The sequence below is a fragment of the Cyanistes caeruleus genome, chromosome 3 (genome assembly GCF_971803275.1).
Source record: "Cyanistes caeruleus chromosome 3, bCyaCae1.hap1.1, whole genome shotgun sequence".
Lineage (NCBI taxonomy): Eukaryota > Metazoa > Chordata > Aves > Passeriformes > Paridae > Cyanistes > Cyanistes caeruleus.
This window is the reverse complement of record NC_141703.1, coordinates 14,667,252-14,691,499: the sequence shown is the minus strand read 5'-3', so window position 1 is coordinate 14,691,499 and position 24,248 is coordinate 14,667,252. Positions and strand designations below refer to the sequence as shown.

Genomic DNA, 24,248 nt, shown 5'->3' with positions numbered 1-24,248 from the left:
GAAAAGGTCTGTGATTGCCCAGATGCTCCTTGCAGCACTCCATGGAGGTGGACATCACATTTAGTGACCTGCAGTCAGCTGGGACCTCTCCAGTTAGCTAGGACTGCTGGTATTTGGTGGAAAGTGGCACAGTGAGCACTTCCACCAGCTCCCTCAGTACCCTTTGGTGGATCCCATGCAGCCCCACAGACTTTTGTGTGTCCAAGTAATGTAATAGGACACTGACCAATTTCCCCCTGGATTATGGAGGCTTCATTCTGCTCCCCCTCCCTGTCTTCTAGCTCAGCAGGCTGGGTCCCTGGAGAACAACTGGTCTTATTATTCAAAGCTGAGGCAAAGAAGACATATTAAGGACCTTATTTCTTCCTTCTTCACCACTGTGTTTCCCCCCATGTCCAGTAAAGACTTAAGATTCTCTGTGGCTCTCCTTTGGTTGTTAATGTATTTATAGAAACACTTATTTTTTTCTTTTATGGCACTGGCCCAATTAAGTTCTATCTGGGCTTTGGTCTTTCTGATTTTCTCCCTGTATAACTTCATGACATCCCTGCAGTCCTCCTGAGTTTCCTGCTCCTTCTGCAAAAGGTCATCAACTCTTTTTTTCTGAGTTCCAGTCAAAGCTGTCTATTCAGCCAGGCTGGTCTTCTTCCCTGACAGCTCAATTTTCATCTTGTCACAGAATATTCTGAGTTGGAAGGGGCCCACAAGGATCATCAAGTCCAGGTCTTAAGAGAATGCTCTATACAGGGATCAATCCCCCAACTGGTGTATATTAACATCGTGCTCTGACCAGCCGAGCTGATCTGAGCAGCTGCCTATGGAGGGGGCCTCTCCTGCACTTTCAAGATTTCTTTCCTGAAGAATGGCTTGAGCAACTATTTGATTAGAAAGGGCAATTAAATGAAGGCAATAGCTTCAAGTGCTTGATTAACCTGGATGTGTAAGTGGCTTTGTTTTGGAGGCAGAAAATCAAGCAGCGGGCTCTGGAAGGACATGGTTGAGGTCTGCTGGAACTGGGGACTTTCTCCTGTATCTTGAGACTGGAGCACTTCTTTTACAGCATGTCTGTGTGTGGTTTAGTTTCACTGTGTGAATTCTAGAGGTTAAAGCTCTATGAATGTTGTGCTGGTGTAGCAGGGGCAGAGTGTGGGTGACTCTTGCCAAAGGGCTGAGCCAGGAGCACCAGGCTGGCCTGGTACGGGGGCATCCCTGCCTGCACCACCACCATGTTCTTCATGTCAATCTCTTCTGAGGTGCAGCTACACCCTGAAAGGCATGAGAACCAAAAATGCAACAAAACCAGTTTCAGAGAAGCTTTAAGTTGTATACCGGGGCTCTTACAAGGTAACTGGGACTCAGCAGTCAGATCAATCTTTTATCTTCCATGTATGTTCAGATTTTTCAGACGTTTTGATTAGCAAGTAAGAATGTTCTTGGTTTCTTCCAGTCTAATGAGCAGATGTCTTTTCATTATTAGAGATTGTTTGAAGACATTTTTCAGAAAGGTTGTGTCTCACAAGAATCAGCAAAATTAATGCATTCAGAGCTTTGTCAGCTCCTGTTGCTTGGTAGCAGTCATGTTGATCCATTGGAAAGTATTCAGACAGAAATGTTAAATGGACCACCAAATACCCAAGAGTCTTTACCCCTTGGTACATGAGTGCTTGTGCTGCAGGGCTTCCCTGTACTGCCTGGCTCTCTTGGGCAAAGATTGGTGGGCTAGAGATGCATGATGGATTCTCTCACATTCTGCAGTGCTCTTTGCTCCAGGTGAAAATGTGTGGTCAGCCATGTGTCCATGACTCATAATCAAACTGAAAAGGTATGAAATGGATGCCCACAGAGCAGGACCTGTACAACCCTGCATTCAGCCATGTCCTGAGCAAGTGTGCTGCATGACCTTCTAGCATGTCTTTTGCCACAGTGGGCCTGTTTCTGCTCCCTGATTACTGTGTTCTGAGAGGTGTAACCAGGTCTTGGTTTGAGTAGTTTTTCATGCTCATTTGTGTACTGTCACTCCTTACAGGTTCTCTTTGTGGTACATTGAGCTGGATCTGTTGCTGCAGTTGGGGCTCAGTTTTTGCACTTGCAGTGCTACTGCCTTTCTTTTTCTCTAGAGAACTTTGCAGCTTGTTTTAGAGGCTGGCATGATCTGTGAACTTTCAGTTGACTCAGCAATATGTGAGTGACCTTGGAGTGGGAGAGACACTGGTGTGGCACTGCCACTTTGTGTTTGACTGCATGTTCCATTGTTCCCTTTTCTCCTCACCCCTTCCAGATGTGATGGAGCATCCCTAACATAGCTCTTACTAGGGGCTCCCAGATTGACATTCATAGCACAGTAAACTACAAGAATTCAGGACTTTGTTCAGGGTTCAGGAGCAGTTGGTATTGTCTATAGGTAAAAAAAAAAGCTGTGGCTGCTGTAGCTCTTAAAATCTTAAGATTTCTGGGTAACATAAGGTTTTTTTAATGTTAAGATACTTTTCTTAAAGATAGGACAATAATCCTCTGCTGGCTTAATTTTTGGCCAGTTTTACTTCCTACTAGGGTACAAAATGTAGCTAACTTTTGTCTTCCCTCCTTCTGTCCTTTTATTGCAGGTCTTGATGATTGCCTGCAGCAATACATAAAGAACTTTGAGAGAGAGAAGATTAGTGGTGACCAGCTATTACGAATTACTCATCAGGAACTGGAAGATCTTGGAGTCACAAGAATTGGCCATCAGGAACTTATCTTGGAAGCAGTAGACTTGCTCTGTGCACTGGTAAACTTTTTGGGGCAAATGGGGAGGGGTGAACAGTGTTTGCATATTCACACTTTCAAAATGTTGTTTCAAATTAGTCAAATCGTTAGTCCTAAAGACTTATCTAAGCAGCACAAGAAACTCCTGATTTATAATGTATGAACAGTTTAGCATTTTAAACAAGGGGCAAGATAAAGGGAAAAATCTACTGATAGAATGATGTTTGTTAAATAAACTGGTGTCAGAGATTTAGGGCTAATATATCTGTCTTTATTGAATAAAAGTTTATCTGAAATCACAAAGAAACTAGACTGTGTTTGGTTTGGAATGTAAAATAGTAATATATGTGAATGGAGTAATTGAGTGTTGGTTGCCCTTTACAAACAAAATGTTCTGATATGTCATTTTTCACTGGTCCTTTCATGCAAATTATGTTTTAGATGATTTTTTGAGCCTGATGAAACAGAGCTGCTTGTATTTCACAGTAGAAAGGATTAAATACTGAAATAATTATCTTATGTATAAATAATATATAAATTTTTGATGGAGCGTGCAGAAGGATTTTGGCAATGGTCTTTGGAGTCAGGTCATGTCGTGCATAACTAGGATTATCTGCTCGGTGAGGGGTGTGGTGCTGACTTCACCCTCCTTATGAACTTCCAGTGTGTGTCTGTAAAGATTAGTGATAGATTGGGCACATGGCATTCTCCACTGCAGAAAGGATTGTGAATAGCTCTGTTAAGATGTACTTCACTGCCTGAGGTGGTGTTTTGTGGGTTTTTAGTACATACTGTTTTTCAAGCCTTAGAAGGAGCTTTTAAGAAAGCTGAATCCTGGGAGAGGCAATCAAAGACGGTCGGCTGAAAGGCTCTTCAGCAGGGCTTGTCGGTTTTCCATATGCAGCAGCTTTTCTGAATACCCCAAAAATTGCAACAACAGTTGTGAAGCGTAATAAGAAAAAGAGAAAATGAAAAAAATAAAACATACCCCCAAAAAAAGTTTAAAAAAGGAAGAAAGCTTTTCATGCAGGAAAACACTTGATTTTAAACAGAGATTATCTTCTGTAGGATACTGTTTCTAGTAACATTGCAATGAGTCAGTGCAATAAGTTAACTCAACAATTTGTTTTTTAAATAAGGAAGTTGCAATCTTAAAAAAAGCTACTTATATCGAAAGCTACTTTATATCTCATAAAGAGAGTTATTCACAAAGTACTTTTCTTATCAAATGGTGTGAAAGAAAACAAGAAAGTAAATACTTCAGTTAATTGAGAAGGATAGTCTAAGTTGTGGGCAACACCAATGAACGTTTTTCCCAGTCCCTCAGAGAAATAGATTGTGTCTCTTTGAAAAATAAATTACTTCTATGGAAGAAAAAACCTTGTTTATTAGCTGAAATTTATTTTCTCTTTGGTATGTAATTACAGATAAAATCTTCAGATAAACAAACACAACTTATCTCTGTAGCTTCTTTATCTTAGGCAAAAGTATATGAAATTAAGTTGAATATAAAATAAAGAATTTCTAGCAAAGACTAACACTGCATCTTAAATGCATGCAGCAAGTCTCTCTCTTCCTGGTTCTTGTTGTACATACATTGTCTGCTTTTCTGAGTTTGTCTTAAAGAAAATTGCTAAAATACATTGCTAAAACACAGTGGCATGAGTTCAGATTGCAGCTTCTAGTTTAGGATGAGGTTTTTACAATCTCACAAATGGCTCCCAATGGCTCCTCGGGGATACAAATTCTATTGTTATATTGATTTTAGTTAACTTAATTTGAATTTATTGTTCACCAATTGGATAAACCTCTTGGAAAATTTAATTCAGAGGCAATCCATTTGGCTGGACTGGTCCTATATTTACAGGCTTTTCTTTATTTATTCCATCCATGAGTGTCTAGCCTGAGTAGGGCTTGCCTTTTCTTCTGATTTGACTTTAGTATTAGCTGTATTGTTTAGGAGAACATTAAGCCTGTGACTCTCTGATGTAGGTTAACTGCTAATTCAGATAGTGGCTACGCAAGGTGGTTTTTTTAATTATCTGGGTTTTTTTCTCTATTTTACTGGAGTTTGACAGAGGTTTCATGATAGAACTTAGCATGAGTTACAAATATATGCTCCAAATGACTTAACATCTCTTTGCTAAGCATCTTTGGATGCTGGACATCATGGTGGCATGATGGGCTATGAATAGTAAATTATGTCTTGCAAGCTTACCCCCTGATTGATTTAAAGGTAATTTAAAAAAACCAACAACAACAAAAGTATTTTTGCTTCTTTTTTTCCCCCCTCTTTCTTTCTGAGTTAGTGAGTGACTACCTAAACAGTTTTTGGCATTGAGGACCACTGAGAGGACAGAACCCCTACCACTGTTCATCCCTGTTCCCACTCTACAGGGGAGAGTTTTCCAAGACAGAGTTGCTGTCACTTAGGAAAGCTTCTGCAGTGTTGATTGCTGATGTTCTTTATTCCTGCCACCCCTTCCCAGTATTTTTGGGGGGCAAACTTCTGCTTGCAGTTCCCTGGCAGCTGTGGGTATGGCAAAGAGCAAACCAGCTGCTTTGTGTAGCGTGCCTATAGTTCATGGGGCTACATTTTCTTACCGGGGGAAGGTGGAGAGTCTGAACAAGCATTTCTGGCTGATATGGAGAGTGCAAGGGTCCCGCGAGTGGGGGCTGTTGAACTGTGCTAAACACACAAACTGGCACAAAAAGTAATAGTTGGGAGCCAGTTATGATAACACTATTTAAAGGATGTTCTTCATGGGTTTTTGACAGAAGGTTGGTGGGTGGATGGCTATGGTCTCTCACATTATTCGCCTCCTGTCATCAGCACTTGCAACAAATGGATCCTCCAGTGTTTGTGCGCTGATCAGAGGACAAATGGTGGCCTGTGCTATCCATCTTTAGTAGAGTCTCTCTTGGCTGCCAGCCTGCCAAACTGTGTGCCCTTGACAACAGAGCAAGCATTCAGGGGGTGAGATTCACAGGTTTTCTCTTCCTGTGGTGCTTCAGGGAAGGAGGAATTAAGTTTCTGCCCAGCTGCTACTGCTGTTACAGGTCATGCTTGCTGGTAATGGTGGGGCTGTACATCCTGCATACCATCGCTGGAGCTGAATGTGCTCTGGAAGAGGACAGGCAATCTAACTAAAATATTGTCTCTTCCCTCCCTTCAGACTGTGAAGGTGGGAGCATGTTCAATAGATTATCATGCCTTGATGCAGCTTTGTGTTTTACAAAATCCATATGCCAGAAAGGGCACGATAAAGGAAATGTTTTCTGTGCTTGGAAGAAATAAGTAGTGAGGTCTGTGATGGTATTTTGATGCTGCTAAGAGTTTGTTGCATGTTTTTCAAAGTGAGAAACCTTGAGAAGCCACCATGATGAATAAATGCTGGTGGCATTATTTTATTTCCAGCAAGACAAATCTCCTATTCTTGTCTTTCTGTTTAAACTGGGACATGAAATCATACTGGTGGTGTCAACAGGTAGATTTTTACTTGATGTGGATGGGCATTTTTATTCATACTAACAAAATCACTCAAAATAATTGACATCTCAAAATGGTAAACTAAGGAACTACATGTCCAGCTCTAGAGATACAGGAGAAACTACTGAGTTGAGAGCCATGTTTCTCCACTATTCCCAGTTGATAAAATATACAGTTGTTCATTAGTTCTAATGATTACCATTAGGATCTTGGCCTCAACGTCATCCTTTTCAGTATGTGTGTGAGGGTGAAGCTAGTCTTACACTCCTTTTTGTTTAATCATTAACCAAACAACAGTGTAGCAGACTTCATCCACACACAAAATATGACGAGCCTTGTTTCTTTGAGAAGGAAAGAATGAAAAAAATTGCTTTAAAAACTGAATGTGAACAATGCCAGTAGAAAGTAAATTGAGAAAAAAAGGAGAAGATGCTTACAAAAAGAGAAATGTATAATAAAGAACAAATTACTTAGATAATGCCATCAGATCATTGTACCAGTCATCAGGTTTGGAGCTCATCAGGGAATCTTGTAGTTCCTGCTATATGTAACTGGCCTGAAGAAAGCAAAGAAATGCACATAATTATTTTTCTGTCATCTGTTTGTCAGGAGATGGAGTTTCATTTTCCAAACTGAGTATCACCATTTTTTCCCAGAAAACATTACATGCTGCCTGGAGAACACAAAGACTGAAGACTGCACAGCCACAGCCCAACATGGCTTCTTCCATCTTTAAGAGAATGATCTAGTTGACCACAATGCCTTGATAAATGAGATGCCACATAGAGATTCCTTTTTTTTTTTTTTTTGCTTCTCCTAAATATCATGTTTGCTTTGTTTGCATGAAGTTTAAATTAGTTTAATTTGATTTTGCAAATATATTTTAAACAGAGATCTTAAAGTAGGACATGTTGTTATAAGAATATTTAAAAAGCTTTAAAAATAATTTTGGATGCTTTGAAGTTTTTCATTAATAAAGAACTTTATGAAGTCCCTGTGAATTTACAAAATAATTCTTCAGGGTATTTTTTGTGAAGAATAGAGTTAGGTTAAAAAACAAAACAGATTTTGCTTTATAGAGCATACTGGTTTCAGTACTAGTTTCATGCTAGCTAGTTAAATCTGCTATGGCTGCACAGGAATTTATTGCATACCATATTTGAATATGTAAAGCTAGAAGATTGCAGCAGATGAAATAGCATTATTATTTTGCAGAGAAAACATTGGTGTGCACTAACAGCATGAAATTACTTATCATTTACCACTAACACAAAACATTTATATGCAAATGAATGTAAAAAATAGACCTACTTTACCCGTGAATGATTTGATTCCTCTTAAGAATTATGCCTTTTATCTTAATTTCATCTTCCTGCCATTTCTCACACAGAAATACTTTCCATTGCACTTATCACTAGTCAGATCTTAAAACTGTTTTGTCAGTAATAGTGAATATTAGATTTAATCATTATGATGCTAAATGAGAAAGGCTTCATTTCAGAATGGAGATTTATATTTTACTGAAGGTGGACTTTACTGTTAGTATTCTGAATCCTCATAGCAGAAGAATTACTTACCCTTTTCACTACTGCCCTTTGCAAATTAAATTTCTGCTTATATATCATATATCATATGCCCTCCTGTCCTTAGTCTGAGCTAACCTAACTGCTGTGCAGGAAATCCTCAAGTCCATCACCAGATCAATAAAGCTAAGGGGATAAAGAGTCTCTGATAGCTCATTTAGATCACATTGAAAATGTGTTAGCAAATCTTTTACACAGAACTGCAGTAAACCCTGTGGTGTGCCAAAGGCAGTGAATATGTCTTTATGCAAAGCGTGAACATCCTTCTTCCCACCAGCATCAAGAATCAGTTGTGGATTCTAGATGTGCTTTTTTGTTGTTGTTGTTGGTTTGGTTTTTTGGTGGGGTTGTTTTTGAGAGTTTTGGTTTTTTTTCCTTTGGACTGCTTGGAGGTTTGGGCAAGTATGAAATACCCTGGTTCATAGAGTAATAGCGTGGCTTGGGTTGGGAGGGACATTTATAAAGCTCTAAACCCCCAGTTAAAAGCAGACTGGGTAAAAAGAGCTGCTACAATGCAAAATTATTTTAAAAGGTAGTGTGTTTGTAACAATACTAATTACCTTTGTCAAAAAAAAATATTTTAAACTGCTGATTAGCTTTTAAGACTTATGGAAATGCCTGTAACTTAATATGGAACAAATAGTTCAGATTATGGAGAAATAAAGAGTATTTGGCAGGCTAGGGACAAAATTACATGAGAAAGTAAAAAAACCAAAAAAAAGTAATGAGCACTTGGTCTTTCAGAGCCTGTTGATTGAATAAGAGAAAGAAGAGTTTGTATAATTGCTCTATTAGTGCTACAAAGTGTGGCCAGGGCTTGGCATTTTGATGTGTTGCTTGATTGTGGTGTAGGAAAAGAAGGGCATTTTTCAAGAAAGGAGATAATTATGTTGACTATGAATCTTTCCTGGGTTCTGCAAGCCTAGATGTATCATGCATCTGAGTGTTTTTCTGACTATAAACATTTAGGACAAATATTTATACTCTTTGAAACAGTTTGCCTTTTAATCAGTGTATGTTTAATAATTGCAGTAAATGATAAGTGTTACTTGAGCTGTCTGGGGTTTCTGTCCTTATCTACTTATTCTGTGTTTATGAAACAGATGTGTTAGGATCATGTGTTGTGCACTTCTAAATTACCCCATATGTCAGTGCTATTTGAAGGAGAGATAACCTTAGTGTTGGCATTTCGAGACGCTGGAGGAAGGGCCGTTAGAAATATATGTTGTAGGCAGATCTGATGAGGTATAAAGTTACATAAGGCACCTTCCATATGACAAGCTGTGATATCAGTTGCTAGCAGCTTTGGGCTGGTAAGCTATCTGCCTCATACTTTGTGGGATGTGTTCAGCCAAATGTTTTGGAGAATGAGGTTCAGATCCATTTTGTTTATTTTTGAAATCAACTTTGGAGGCGAAGGGTGGAACTTTTCTTGGTGAATTTTTGCCCACCACAAGTTTTCAGGTGTGGTTTTGAAATGGCTGCCATGTGCTGTGGTATCCATGTGATGCTGTAAATCACTTAGATACAATGTAAAAAATAATCAATGAGTGTTCATTTAAAATCTTCCTCACACTTTTCAAGAAATAAGGACCCTATGAACTTCACTGTTTCCAGGTTGCTTGTTTAAAAACAAATAAAAAATACATACAGTGAAGGATACTCAAGAATTAAGTGAGGAGGATGGAAGCACTGAAAGATAGTGAAGATAAGAATTAAACTCACCTGAGGTGATTTTAAGTCCATTTCTTAGCTGCTGTATGCTATTCTTGGCTAAAACTCCTGTGTTCATCCTGTGAATAAGTGGAAAACGACTTTTTATTGCATTAGAGAGAGAACTTATTATTTCATCCTTGTGATAGTTATCCATATTACTGAGATATATCAGATGTAATTGCGAAGTTGCACTTCTTTACACATAATTTATTACTAAGTACAGCTATCTAGACTAAAATTTGTCTTTTCAAAAGATTGCCATTTTCTTTTTTAAAATATATTGTTTGTGCGTGTTACAAAAAATATTTGCCAAATTAAACCTTCACCTTCTTCAGTTGATACAGATGGTTGTCTTCTGCAGAGGAGCAGCAGAAATTAATTGATGTAAGCACTGCTGTCTGCTCCACTGTCTGGTGAAGATACTGCTTTTATTTTCTTATTGCCCACAAGCACCAGTGTTACAGCAGCATCTTCAGTTCCCATCTTGTGTCTCTTCAGCAGAAGTTAATACTGGTCTCTGCATGCCTTTTGTTCCACATGGTTTCCAGCAGTATGGTTTTCATGCCTTTTATTACACAAGGTTTTCAGCTTTCTGGGCTAAAGAGAAGACACAGAGATTTAGAATGGTAGGGAGAGAGGCCATATGCTCGTTTCCCTGTCTTGGAGTGTTTGTAAGAGTCAAACAGTGTCACTGAACTTGGATACTGCATTTGTGCTTCTAGATGTAGAGGTGTTCATGGTTACATAAAAGTTGTGATCAAGACAGCTGTTCTAAGGGATTTCTGGATTTGTTAATGAGACTGTGCTTATGTCTGTGTTGTACTGTGTTTAGATCTGAACTTGGTTTATTTAGGTAGATGAGATGGCCTTGCACTTGTAATGGGCAGTATAAAAAGTCCTGGCATGAACTGAACTGAACTAAACTCCTGGCATCTTCTAGACAGTCTGTCTAAGCCAGCAGAGATGGTTAGCACTGTATGAGTTAGGAACACTTCACTTTTCAACCTGTGCTAACAGTGTCAGATACATTTCCCTTCCAACATGAATCAATCGAATTTAACACAGGAAAGAGATGAGGTCTAAATTTTTTATTTTTTATTTTTAATTGAGGGAAGCAGGGAACACAACTTCTGAACATTGATCAAGCTAGTTAAAGAAAATGTTGCTTTCCTTCCACATTTGCCCACATTTGTGAACTCTCTTCCTACCTTTGGGGTGCTGGTGTGGGGATGGGCTGGCAGAGGGACCAGGATGGCTCTTCTCACAAAAATACCTGGCAAAACTCATCAGTGGTGATTAGAGCTGCTGCTTGTCAGCAAGTGAAGAAAAGAGCTGCAATTCCTCACTCACACTGTCATGTGGAGCCACAGAAAAGTAATTAGCAGGTAAGATGTCTATTAATAGCTCCTACCACCTTTAGTTCAAACACCTGCTGACAAGCTATTACTCGGTGTAGTTCAGCTTCATCAAGTTCTTGTTTTCTGATTGCCAGAAGAGGCTCCATTGGAGCTGTTTCTGTTGGGGCAGGGTATCTCTGAGGACACTCCATGGCCTCTCATTGAGGAAGTGGATGCCTAGACTTGTGTCACTTCTCGTAATCTCTACAGGCATGCAGAGATTTCTTTGTGGTTCTTTCAGTGACTGCGAATATATTTTGGCTAATGAAAGCACAACTCGTGCTGGTGCTGGCTAAATGCAGACTAGGGGAAAACAAAGAACTGTCTCCTTTGCCTGCAATTATCTTCTTACAGTGCTTGAAAATAAACGCAGTGCATTTCTAAGAAAACCATATTATTAATAGTATATTATCAAATATAAAGTATGATTAAACTTGGCAGTTTTTATTTAAGCAAGCTTTTCCCAGTCTTAGAACGCACAGCTCTAGTTGCTTTTAATATGAGCCAGAAATATTAGTGATAAACAAAGTGAGGATTTTGTTAGCTTGGCTGCTGTTTTAAGATCCTTCTACTTAAAGGCTTCAATAAGCACAGCTGCCTCAAAATATATTTTGCATGAAATTTATCTCTGTATTTTGCATCTCTGGCTTTATCCGTATGATATTCCTGTATGATTATATCTGTATGATAAGGGGGAGGCTTTACCAAAGTCAGTGCCATCCTCATGTAAGACTGAATTTACCTGTGGTTTAAGCTCAGTGTTTTATATAGAACACAGACACACACACACACATTTGATGAATATGTGTGAAAATAGGCTTTGAATCTGTTAATGCTCCCCCTTCCTTCCCTCATATGTGCTGGTGAGAAAAGGACTCTGAAAAAGAATGTGACTGTAGGTGGCCATCACTTAGATATTAAGAGGAAGCAACTAAGGTTTTGTAGCTGATTTTCTAAAAGAGCATGTACATAAATGCAGCCTATTTTACTGTTGTAGAAAAAGAAATTGAGTGTTGTTTTGCTTGGTCTGCAGGGCTCAATACTGCAGATTATATTTTCTTCTGGTGCTTTACTTTCTGGTGATGCTGGAGGTCTGTGCACTGCCTGCCAGGGCTCCCGCTGGGGTGGGCATGGAGTGCCTGCACAGGCTGGGAACCAGCACCTGCCTGGCTGAGCAGATGAGGTACAGACAAGGTGACAAAGAGGACATGGCAAAAGAGGGGGAGTTGAAATACACTGGGGTTGTTGAGGACCATTGGGATCCAGCCTTGGCCTCGGTGTGGTCTCCCCTGGCTGTGGGCCCTGTGTGGGGCATGGCTGGTGTGACAAGAAGGTGCCTGGGCTTGTATGGCACCTTCTCCACACACCCCCTGCCTCGCCCACCTTGGTTTTATATTTGGATAATCAGACTTGGCTCCTTAGGAACAGTCTGCTGAATTAAGAAATTCAGTATTTCAGTGTATCAGGAAGAGGGCAGCCCTGTGGCTGGACTGCAGCCTGTGACTGTACCCCCGCGTTTGGGGGTGTGAGTGCCATGTTGTTGGGGCTTGCTGTGGTGGGCTTTGCTTTGGCTGGTCTTTAAGACATTTCTGGTGATTTATCATTCACCCAGAATATCTTCCATTTGTTTCTTCCCCCATTAATTTTGCCTAAATGAATTAGATGTTCAAGAAGCAGGATGAAGTAACAGCAAACCTATTATCTTTTTCAAACTTACTCCTACTCACACCTCAATCCCCATTGTGCTCCCTCAGCCAGACCAAGCACAGAAATCTGGAGAAAAAAAATCTGATGTTCATTTGATGTTTATCTCTTTACATTGGACTGATATAAGTTATTAGTTATGAGCCATCCAGCTGCATAATAAACATTTTACTTTTCAATCCAAATTAATTGTTTTCATCCTTTAATTTTTATTTATAACCTAATGCTATCTGTTGTATAATGGCTTTTGAATATTTACGTAGTGGAAAAGTCACTGCCCAAGCTTACAATTTGGACTTACAATTGGGACTGAATGTGGTGGCAAGGGACAGCATCTGTGTAGTTGAGAAACATGCCTGCAAAGCCTTCCTTGCCCAAGATAGAGATGTTCACAGAAGTTCCCCTAATGCTTTATAAAGTGCAACCTTAGTATGTGGTCAGTGCCCCGTGGGGCTGAGTTCAAGGTGCATTCTCTGCTGTGGAAGGATGGTTGTTGGTCAGTCCCTCACAAAGTGTGTTCAGTTTACAGGCACACACAGCTGGCTGGGAGATGGCAGATGTGTGCTGTAGGCTCTCCTTTCCATCGTGAGCCCCCATTGACGTGGGAGTGGATGTTGGGAAGGGCTGGGGGCACACTGGGAATGGCTTCAGTATAACATTCCTGCAGTGCCTGTGTGGTGAAAGAGGATTAAATTCATTTAGTAGATGGTTTGGATTGGGAGCACAACAATTGCTGTAAATAATCAGCACCTCACGCCCTGTCCCCCCAGTTCCTATAGAAAAAAGACTAACAGTAAACAAGCTTCAGCAGCCTTAAATTAGCATTGACAAGCTTATCCCTTCTCCCATCTCTCCTTGTGGACAGATCAGCATGGGAAGCAAACCCAGGGGCATGGGAGGAGAGCTGGGGAGGTCACAGAGTGTCATTTAGGAAGTAGATCTTTCTGTGTGCATCTGAGGGGCTTTGTGTATTCTACTTCATTGTTTGTGGTAGGAAAAGTCCGTGTTCTGTAACGAGTAGCCCATTCCATTGTCAGCTGGACAAGTTGTCAGCACCCCATGCTGTGTGATGCCCTGTGATTTGGCTAAAGTGAGAACCTTCAGAGTTCCAGAATTCCTCTTAGATGAGTAGTGAACTCAGATCTATGCAATTGCTTATTCCTTTGCAAAGGCAATTAAATCCTTTCTGTAATAACTCTATCACTCTTTGTGTGTGTGAGGAAAACAAATCTTTTATAGAAATGGCAAATTGCTAATGGTACTGTATTGTAATTGAACATTAAATCAGGGCATTCTTGAGTGTTGTTTTGGTAACGTTTGTACTTTTGAAGGATTTACAGCTACTGTTTGTTAATATTGTTTGTTAATACTATTTTTTAATATTTCTGTATAGTTATTTCTGTCTCTACTGCACAGCTAAGGAACATAATTTAAGAAATTCACTCTTAAATGGAAACAAAGGTTAAAATTTGACTTTAAATGAGTGAAATAGAGGTTGAGCAGGGCAGCAGTGTGTTCTGTGGTCTGATTGTGGTGGTCCTTTACTGCTAAAAAGAACAGAAGTATTCTGATTAACTTACTTAGATTGTTGAAGCCAACAAACCAGTTTAGTGTCACACCATGTCCATGCTGTATACTTGTGCTAGTTGTCAGCCCTGGTGCCAGGTGTGTCTTAGGAATTATTGTGAGTATAGATATGGGGTAATGATCCCTAATCATCAGGTTGGGGCTCTGAGCAACCTGCTCTAGTGAAAGGTGTCTGTGCACATGGCAGGGGTGTTAGAATGAGATGATCTTGAAGGTCCCTTCCAACCCACACCATTCTATGGTTCTGGTGATCTACTGGCAGTGATGCACAACTTTGAAAAACTATTTTCCAGACTAGTTTTTTTCTTTGAGATGTTTTTCTCAGTACACTTAGAACAAGCTAAAGGATCACTCATAACTTTGCTCTTCTTTTGTTCTCTTTTCATGCACTTCAGAAACAGAACATTCTATACATTTAAAAACTACTGAGTGGGTGTACTTCTGCCTTAATTATTAGGAATGGTTAAATTTTGAAGTAGAAGATCAGTCTTGCTGTTCTTGGTTCTTCCTGTTCATCTGTAAAGCTAACTTTATTTTCTTTCTCTTTTTCTTTTTTTTTTTTTTTTTCTTCAATGCAGAACTATGGTTTGGAAACAGAAAATCTAAAAACCCTTTCTCACAAACTGAATGCATCTGCCAAAAATCTGCAGAACTTTATTACTGGGAGGAGGAGGAGTGGTCACTATGATGGAAGGACCAGTCGCAAATTACCAAACGATTTTCTGACATCAGTAGTGGATCTGATTGGAGCAGCTAAAAGTCTTCTGGCTTGGTTGGACAGGTAAAATCTCCCAAATATCTCACAGGTAACCAGATCACGCACATGAACAAGCTCCGACTTCTTTACAAAATGTAACATAGGCGTTGAATGGAAGTAGAATTCATTCACATGTTCAAAGGGGATGTTAGCAATTCTTGGTTTTTTTATGTCAGCATGCAATTCACATTAGCATTTCAATACAATACCTCCAAATGCACTGTGACCCTACACATACATACAGTAAAGCAACAGGATGACATCATTAAGTTATATATGTATTTTTTATTAATATAAAGCAGCAATTTAACCTGCATAAATCTGATTCATTGCTTTCATACTATCAAATTCACAAAACTGATCATACTTTTCATTACATGGGTGTCAACATATAATTCCAGAGTGTGTGTGTGTCTATACAAATGTGCATGCTGTGTTTTAGGTTTTTTAAATAGCAGTGAAATACCTCTGATTTTCTAGAGGTACTGTTCTGAACTTCTACCTCTATTATCTAGGAGGTATGTGGGACCAGGACTAAAGTGCTCCCCTTGCTACATTTGTAGTGACTTTTTCTAAGTATAACAAGAGTAATTTGCAGGTATTTAAGATGATCATTGTAATTCCTAAAGTGGTTGAAATTAGTCTATCTGTATATCTTTATATAATGCATCACAATGAATTATTGTCAGAGAAAATAAAATGCTTACCTTGATTTAAAGGTGTATCTTATTTTGTTCCAGCAGCTGAAGTTTTGTTCAGAGGATGATCTTCACGTAACTTTTCAAATCCAATAGAATTATTTGGTTTTACTGCTATGTGTTTTGTGTTTCATTTTTCTGGGGAGAACTAGCTCCTCTTCCATAAATGATTTCCATATGAATGGTTTAGGTGAGGCCTGAATCTTTCCCATTCCTTAAACCAGGCTGCAAGCTCTTTGTTTTGTTTAGGAGATTGCAGCTATGATTGCTGCTTCTTCTCTACTCCTTCTCCAGCCTTTCCCCAAGTTTGAAACCCAGAGTACCTAAAATTGGCTCCTAAATTTCTCTTTAGATTTTTATCATTAGGTGTGTAGAGAAGTAGTGCAATCTTATGGACAGTTTAGTATTTAGACTTGAACAAATGGGAGTATATTTTTAGCTCTGTCTCTAACCTGTTAGTACTTGGAATACCTGTAGGCTTCACTTTTTTTCCCTGCAAAATCTATTATATTGAGAGATTGGCAGAGAGAAACATATCATACTGGGCTTTAAAACAGAAAGAGCAGTAGAAAAACATGTTATTTTGCATAGATGGGTCAGTTTTTGCCACTTATTTCTATTTAGAAATAATCTTGTTTGGTTTCTCATTGGAGCTGTGGTCATGATTAAAGACTGTTTGCAGTAAGTCAAAGTTCTTTTTGGGTTTTGGTTGTTTGTTCATTTTTTAATAGTCTGTTATTCAAAAGTTAATTTCATATATATGTATACACATATTTAACACATTGAAGAACAATGTGTTTTCTGCAACTTAATATGAATTTAATAATTGAAGTTCAGGAAGAAGGTAGTTATTAATGCTAGAAAACATCTTCATCACAAGACTGGTGTGTCACTGTAGTACTGTGCACTGCATGTACTTTTTGCATTTAGCTGAAGTGAAGTGACAGCTGATTAGACCCAGGAATTCCAAGAAGTTAAAAATAAGGGTAATTATGGTGCTATCACGCTTTCAGCAATGCTGTCTTGAATGTCCAAAGAAAGCTTCAGTTTTCTAGGAAAGCCCTTTTGAAGATCTAAACACCTGGTTCTAAGAAATGTTTTCTAAAATATTTTAAGACTTTTCTGATTTATGAGTGTCTGAGTATTTTGGTGAAATTTGTTCTTCCTTATTTGTGAAGACTCCAAATAAGGATAAAGGTAGGCCAATAAGTGTATTTTTCTCAGGAAGGGGGAACATCTAGAGGTTAATATGATTCTGCTTCTTGTATACCATCTAAAAAAGTATTGGTGCCACTAGGGGGAGATAAAAAGATTTTAAAAATGGGTTAGTAAAAGTAAGGAACATAGATTTAATTCTGTTACTATCAAATTCTGGACCCCAAATCTTAGTTTTTTGGTTCTTTTCTAGTACCAGTTCCATCTCTGGGTTGTGAGAGGGGAGAGCAAACCACTAGGTTGAAGTGGCTCTTAGGGTTGTCCACCCCATTGTAAGAGCGCTGCTTGGCTGCCCCTGTGCAGTGGTTTTTGAGGTCACATCTGGGAAAAGCAGCTAGCAGCAGCTCCAGCTTGCATAGACGGGCAGTGATGTGGGCCTTACACATAGGGAATGGTGACAGCTTGTGTTTCACTTGTTGCTGTAGTGAATGCTCTGTTCATGAGGTTTCTGTGGGACACTTTAAGGCTTAAAGGACTTGGTTAGGCCTGGCACAGTTATCTAAATGAGTGTGAGAGTTGTGATTTGCTGAGTTACTTTCACTGTAGTCTCGCAGTGCTACTGTACAGGGCTGATCCAAAGACACCCTTTCTTCCAGATCTTTGCCTGGAGCAGTCCTACTTCCAGATGTATGTCAGAAATTGAGTTTTACTGAAAATTAGGGTAGCTTTTATTGCCAGGCTTTAAAAGTCTTTTGGTATAGTTTAGTTTATGAGCTGGAAATGTTAGCAGAGAATTCTATTTTCAAAAGAAGTTGCCTGACGATTTTGAGGAGCATGAAATAACTCTCCAATAACATGCTGTAAGGAAACTGTCATCACACTGATACATTTGAGTCTAATTTTAACTTCCTGTTACTTTCTCAGCCCACAAAATGTATCCTCTTTCAGGAGACTTCATAGCTTTTGTTTTATACTTTCTCCCTAGTCTTAAAATTCTTCCAAGCAAATTTCCTGACAAGATTGGTACCTTCTTGAAAAACCATGAGGCTTTTGTGAAAGGGTGATGTGTTTCTACTTGACACTTAACGTAATTTAGGCAGATGGAAACCTGCACTTCAGGCTATAGCAACAAACCACTTACCTGATGTTCAAAGCAACTTGGCATTGAAGTATCTCCTGTGATACTTCTCAGGATTACAGTCAATCAGGTCTTCTAGACTTCCAGTTAAATCACTGGTGTTCTGTTCAGTCTTTACTCCTGTAATTCATGAAAATTGTATTCTTTGGAATAGTAATATATGTTACCTTTCTTTATCCTTCTTTTTCTCTGATGTGTCAGATTCCTGGAAATTCTTCTGCCTTCTATAGGGCTGATCCATTCCATCATGGTGAAAAATATTTTAAAATGAGTAATTAAATTAGGATTACTTTATTAAATTCGCCACTGTGGATTTGCACTATGAATGTGTTGCAATTTTCTGGCATAAAGCTGTTTCTAACCTCTTACAAGTATTTTTTTTCTGTGCACTGGTATGTCTAATAGTATCTTCACATTTAATTTGAATTGAAATTAGGCATATTTATTTCTGTTAATCCTGGTTAAGGTTTCATTCTTAGAGCACACATTTACAATCCACCTGAAAAGCACTTTGTAACTGTCTTTGCAATTTCTGAATTATGTATACATTATCCATCCATGGCTTTCATGATCTAAAAGTAATATGAACACCTCAAGGATTTTGAGAGCAGAAGCTACTTTCTTTCCATCTTTAACAAAATTTTGTTAGGATTTCACCGTGTTACTTGCATTTTCAATGACACTAGTGAAAACTTGTCAGTTGTTGTCTAGAGGCAAGCATAAACTGGAAAGCAATGATATCACAGGGATCCCAGAAAGTTCTTCTGAGCCCCAAGTTTAGATCATTTGCCAGTGCTTATAAGTAGCATTCTTTCTGGTTAGGACACAGCCAGGTCTTGTACTGTACTCCCAGCTCATTCCTTTTCTACTAATTTGCTGATACCTGTTGGTTGCAGTACTGAAATTGAGATGAGTCCAGTCCTGAATGAAGGGTGCTCAGATTCATCCAATATGTTTTCTCCCAGATCTTAGCAGACCACCTGGCAGGCAGACAGAAAGTTGGATCTTCTTTGGATGCTGGTGCAATTTTGAGTGTTGAGTTTGTCTCCTGATGAGTCAGAAGCTGCTGCAAAGTGAAGACAGCCTTGGGAGCAAAATCCTTTAAACACCTCATTGTTTCTCTTCAAGTCACATGATTTTCTTTCATGGGATTTAGCAGGTACAGCTCATTACCTGACATTCCCACTCTTGACTGGGAAGTACTGTATTGCTCTTTGTGGAAGAGGAAGGATCTTTAGCAAACGTGAACTGAGGCGACTTTCGATGTCAGCTTCATGTGCCCTCTGGCTTCACACTTCTCTCCTTGCTCTTCCAGCACAAACATCTGATGATGTCATCTCCCACGTTGTTCCTGGTTTGATACCTCTTTTGATATCTCTTTATTCACCTCCACCACACTTCTGTTGTCTTTGCTGACCAAAATCCCTGGAAATCTGTATTTGCTGCAGGTTGCGCTAAGCAAGAAAAGAATTCTTAGTTTTGCTTCTTGGCTTCTTCCTGTCTAGTCTGGTGTTTGGGCTGTGTTATCTGAAGCAAGGACTCCTTATACCATATATCTTGTGCAGCATCAATAGAATATTTTGGATCTTAACGATAGGACTAATATCTGCATAAACTATAAATGCAGACTTAGAGAATACGAGTGAGGAAGGATTGGTTGTTTTTAGGGCTTTACGTGAGTCCTCATTAAAGAGACACTAAAATAGTGTGGTAGCGTTTTTTTTCTGTTAAGAAGTTAAGGAAATACAGTCAACTTCCCATGAGATAACTACTACAACATTTTGTGTCAGTTGTTGTGTCACAGATTTTAATGGTTGTGAATTAGGATTTGTCAAGCACCACTGGATTTTTTTAGTGTGCTATTTGACTCAGCCATCTGTGTAGGCAGAATTCAATATGTCTTTCACAGCAACTCTTCTGTAGCTCTTGTTTTTCACACTAGCACTATCCCCTTTTTGGAAATAAAGAACTTAAACTGCTGCTGCAGATTACACTGCAGTCTAAGTAGGAGGAACAAAGAGATTTTGTGGAGATAGATTTCTGTATTCAAGACTTCCAGTGCTGTGGCCAGAGAAAAGCTAACAGGCTGACAAATGTGCATCAGTGTGATTAACTTACCACTGCTTTCTGGACACGTGGTAAATGAACAAAATGGAAAAAGAACATGAACAAAAAAACCTAACTGTAAATAGAAATTGTTGGTTATATAAAATATATGGTAAAATTGCTGACAGAAATAACAAAATGTAAAATTTCACAGTAAAAGGCCTTTTTGGCAAGTCTCTGTCTGCTTTTAGGGTCATTCACAGATTAGTGGGGTGTAATCCTATAACTTCTAAACCTCAGGTGGGCAAATTATGTTGGTATGAGCATAAATTGCTACAATTCTGCGCAGCAGTTGTATCTGTACATGAATCCTATTAAATAAGAGTAAAGTCTGTGCCTGAAGCTGAGGACCTTTGAATGCTTCAGTGGCTGACAGCAGAACAGGATCTCCAAGCATTACACCATGGGCTTTTTTTGGTGATGCTTTGATGCATCAGAGAAGTGCAGCCTGCAGTGATGTAAGTGCTCTTGGTTTGTGACTGAACAATTCTTGGTGTTCAGGTGTGGCACACCCTTTAAGTCTACATTGTATGAAAGTATTGTAGTAGGAGAACACCTTCCCCACTCCAAAATGGATGCCCTTTTCAGCATGGTGACATACTCAGTGCATACATTTTCTTCCATCATAAGTAGAATGTGTTCAGCTGGGTTTCTTTGCCTCATTGTTTTTGGTGAATGAGCCTTGGTGATGTTTATGGTGTGACTGTTTTGTAAAGAAGTGCATTGTTTGTAGCTTCTTCCTTACAAAGAAAGCGTTACTGGTTTAGAGTCTCCTTTATAACAGACTTCAGTCTCTTATAACAAGTCCTGTTAGCTGTGTTTGGTTATTACTTGTCCTGACAGGGTAAATCTGCTTTACACACAAGATGGTGGGAGTAAACAAAAAAACCCAAACAGAAAGAAACAAAAGACTTTAGCAATTCTTTACTCACCACACCAGTGTTGCACTATCTGTCAACTGTGTTTGGGCTTAAACCTTTGAATCTTGTTTCTTTTATGCATTTCCCTTTTTGCTGGTTTGAATGGTACCAAACCTGTCAGTAAATGGTGCCTCAGCATGCTATGGTACTTAACTGTATTGTGCTCCTGGAACAGCTGTAAATGTTTAATAGAGCACTCATTTAAAAAATTCCTTTATCCAGTGTGAATTTTACTTCATTCTTCACTGATTCTACATAAAGCAGTTCCATTAGAAATACAAATGAAATGTTTGTTTCATGAAAGCCTTAAACTGTGAATCTTAGATGGCTTAGGCACAGTGAATATACAACAGTATTGTGCATTCAGATTTTTATTTGACCTTAATATGCTACTTTTCAAGACTGAGTTATACTATTGCTTTGATTGCATCTCTCTTTGAAAGATTTTGGACTATTACGTTTAATCAAAAGGTTCTGAGGATGTTTTCCTTTGTTATGATGCTAAAATAAGTATGATGTTGGTTTGAAACCGCTCACAGTGTCTATTTTTATAAAATATCTCAGTACTACAACTAGAGATGAAATATGATTACTTTTTGGTTTGGGTTACATTTTTACTAGTAGTAAAACTACTACTAAACAGTGTGTATTTGTCCAAATTGCAACTTTTTAAAGTGAAATTGTTATTTCTATGTATTATTTTCCCTTAATGTTATATAAAGAAGACAGATGAGAAGACTGAAGCGTATGGGGACAAAAATGTTAATAATGTAGAAATACTGAGAGTATGCATTTCTTTCACAAATTTTTAATTGTTTTCAAAGGATTTTTCTTCATGTGCAAACAGTAGTTGTGACTATTGATAGCTGTTGATTTGTATTATTTCTTAATCCTGTGATGGAATTAGCTGTGCCATGTTAATGTGGCTGGTTTTTCTACGAGTCCTTCAGGGTGTTTTCATTAATGAATGTTTGATAATACAATTTTTTTTTTTCATTCTGAAAGATGCTAAAAATGCTAATTATGTCTCAGTTCATAAAAGTGTACACACATGCATGTGTGTTGCAGCCTGTGTTACATGTGTATAAACAAATTCACATTTCAGATGTGTTAGATATTTTTAAACACTGGTTTAAAGAAGTTTAAAAAGAACCAGTAGCTTTTTCCATGCTTTGTCTTAGGAAAACTTTAAATCCTATTGATCAGGGCATTGAAGTTGATTGACTTCAGTGTTTGGAAAAAAAAAAAGTAAGCACCAATGTTTTTTTCCCAGTGGAAACACCCAGAGGTGTTTCAAAGCTCTTCATCTTGCCCTGGTGTCTCATAGATAGAACCTCAAGATAAAGGTTCACAATGTGGGTTTGCACAGTGGAAAAATTTAGAGATTCCCACTTTTCCAACTGTATTCATGATCACAAAATGACTACGAACTTAATTATCCTTGAGCCTATTACCCACTCATTTGCGAAAGCGATTTGAAAATGACTAATGGCTTCAAGTGTTGGAAAGAAGGAAAATCCTTCTAGAGGCAGAGAGACTCTAGTGAGACTGGAGGCAAAAACACCCTGCATGTGTTTGCAGAAGCATCCATGTGATTGCGTAAATTTATTTTCCTTATGATATCAGGTGTAGAAGAGTTAGACAAATAAGGAAAAGGGGAAACCAGCAGAGGTTTGGAAAAGGAAATGAGTGGAAAGGGCATGTGGTCAGGTAGGCGTGCTCTGGAGCTACAAAGGTGTTTTCATGTGTGTGTTGCAAAGAAAATAATGATTTTGAAGGAAGAACAAATGAATTATAAGATAAACAGTAAAAAATGTTTCATAAAGAGGGAGATGTGTATTGGAAATATCTTGTAAATGACTGTGAGAGATGAGACACTAAGATCAAAGTTGCAGCAGGCAGTGGGGGCAACATGTGACCCCAGTTCAAGGCAGTTCTTCAGTTCTTGTTTAAATGCACTGAATTGGACAGTATGTGTGTTGAAAATTGCAATTTTTTTTCTCAGGGAATTTTATTCACTGGAGCTGTATGAGGTACCTCAGCCCTAAAGGTCCAAAGGACTGTGAAAAATGTGGCTTTGAAAAAATAGCAAGAAATTGAAAGGTGATAGAAATAGCTCTGCCAAGCCAAGGAATTTTTTTTAAAAAATAGAAAGGTTGTCTAATTAAACAGGGAATTTCTTATACTTGGTGCATGTCTCGAGGAGTGTTTAGTAGCCAACTGAAGTTATAGTATATAACTTCAGATATGTACAGTTAAAGGCTTTATTTGCATTTATACAAGTTGATTTATCTATTCACAGTCAATAATATTGTGCTGTATTAAAATTATAAACAATGGGTATGTTACCAATGAAGAGTTTTTTTGTCAGATTGATATTTTACACTATGTCTCATGTGAAATCCAGTCAGTGATCCTACAGTGAATTTTCTGTTGCTATTTTGATAGATACTGCTGGCATGTTGTTACACTAAGTCTTTCTGGATTTTGCCTGCTGAAGTTGAGGCTTGGGATGGAATACCAAAATACATTTCCTTTAGAGGCAAATACTTAGAGAGACCCTTACCACTTATCCAGCTGCTTATGCAGTAGTGGCTGTGTAATTGTGTATGCAGGTTGCTTCCAGGAATGTGGTCTGAACTGGGAAGGGGGAGAAAAGGGAATTACAATTTTACTGGTCCAGTTTCCAGCAATACCCAAGAGAGGCATCTGCAGAAATTGATGCTGGTTGAGTTGGTTTAAAAGCTACAGAGACCTGCAAGGAGGAAATTGGAGGATCCCTTAGATTTTCTGGAGCAGAGTTTTTATAAAACATGGACCTGTCTCCTTGTCTTTCTATGTTCTGAAGCTCTTCTCAAAATCTTATATCTTAGTTGTTGGTTTGTAGTAGTCTTCTCCCTCCTGCTGACACCCTTGCTGTCTGCTTGGCATGCTACTGCCAGTAAGTCTTCACTGTGATGACTTAAATATAACTAAAATGAGTAATGTCTCAGTCCCTTTGCCTGTTCTTTAAAGTCAACAAAGTTTATTTGGGACATTTCTAATGATCTTCACTAAGAGTAAGGATGGTAAAAAATACCATTATTTTCCTCATGAACCGTGAAACCAAACTAAATTACAAAAGTATGAGGGAAGATGATGTGGTATTAGAAGCCAAAGCCTACTGTGTTATTTTGCTTAGAGAAATGCTGGAGGCTGTGAAATGTCAAATAGATTCAGTGGTGTAATTTCAGGATCAAATTGTATTAACAC

At 38.6% G+C, this 24,248-nt stretch overlaps 1 protein-coding gene and 1 long non-coding RNA gene across 5 annotated transcripts in view; one reads left to right on the top strand and one right to left on the bottom strand.

Moving 5' to 3' along the window:
- The window catches only part of CNKSR2 (connector enhancer of kinase suppressor of Ras 2), a 207,617-nt gene that overhangs the window by 33,379 nt on the left and 149,990 nt on the right, over positions 1-24,248 (top strand). For all 4 annotated transcript variants that reach the window (XM_086879915.1, XM_086879914.1, XM_086879917.1 and 1 more), the window contains exons 2-3: positions 2,604-2,767; positions 14,801-15,003. In XM_086879915.1, coding sequence (XP_086736041.1) covers positions 2,604-2,767; positions 14,801-15,003 — 367 coding nt within the window. The remainder of the gene's footprint in view (positions 1-2,603; positions 2,768-14,800; positions 15,004-24,248) is intronic.
- On the bottom strand, positions 14,853-20,503 carry LOC111922887 (uncharacterized). The gene is made up of 6 exons (XR_015284150.1): positions 20,428-20,503; positions 20,089-20,152; positions 19,144-19,424; positions 18,854-19,036; positions 17,974-18,090; positions 14,853-16,970 (listed from the first exon to the last, which is right to left on the bottom strand). It is a non-coding gene; the product is annotated as an uncharacterized LOC111922887 (long non-coding RNA).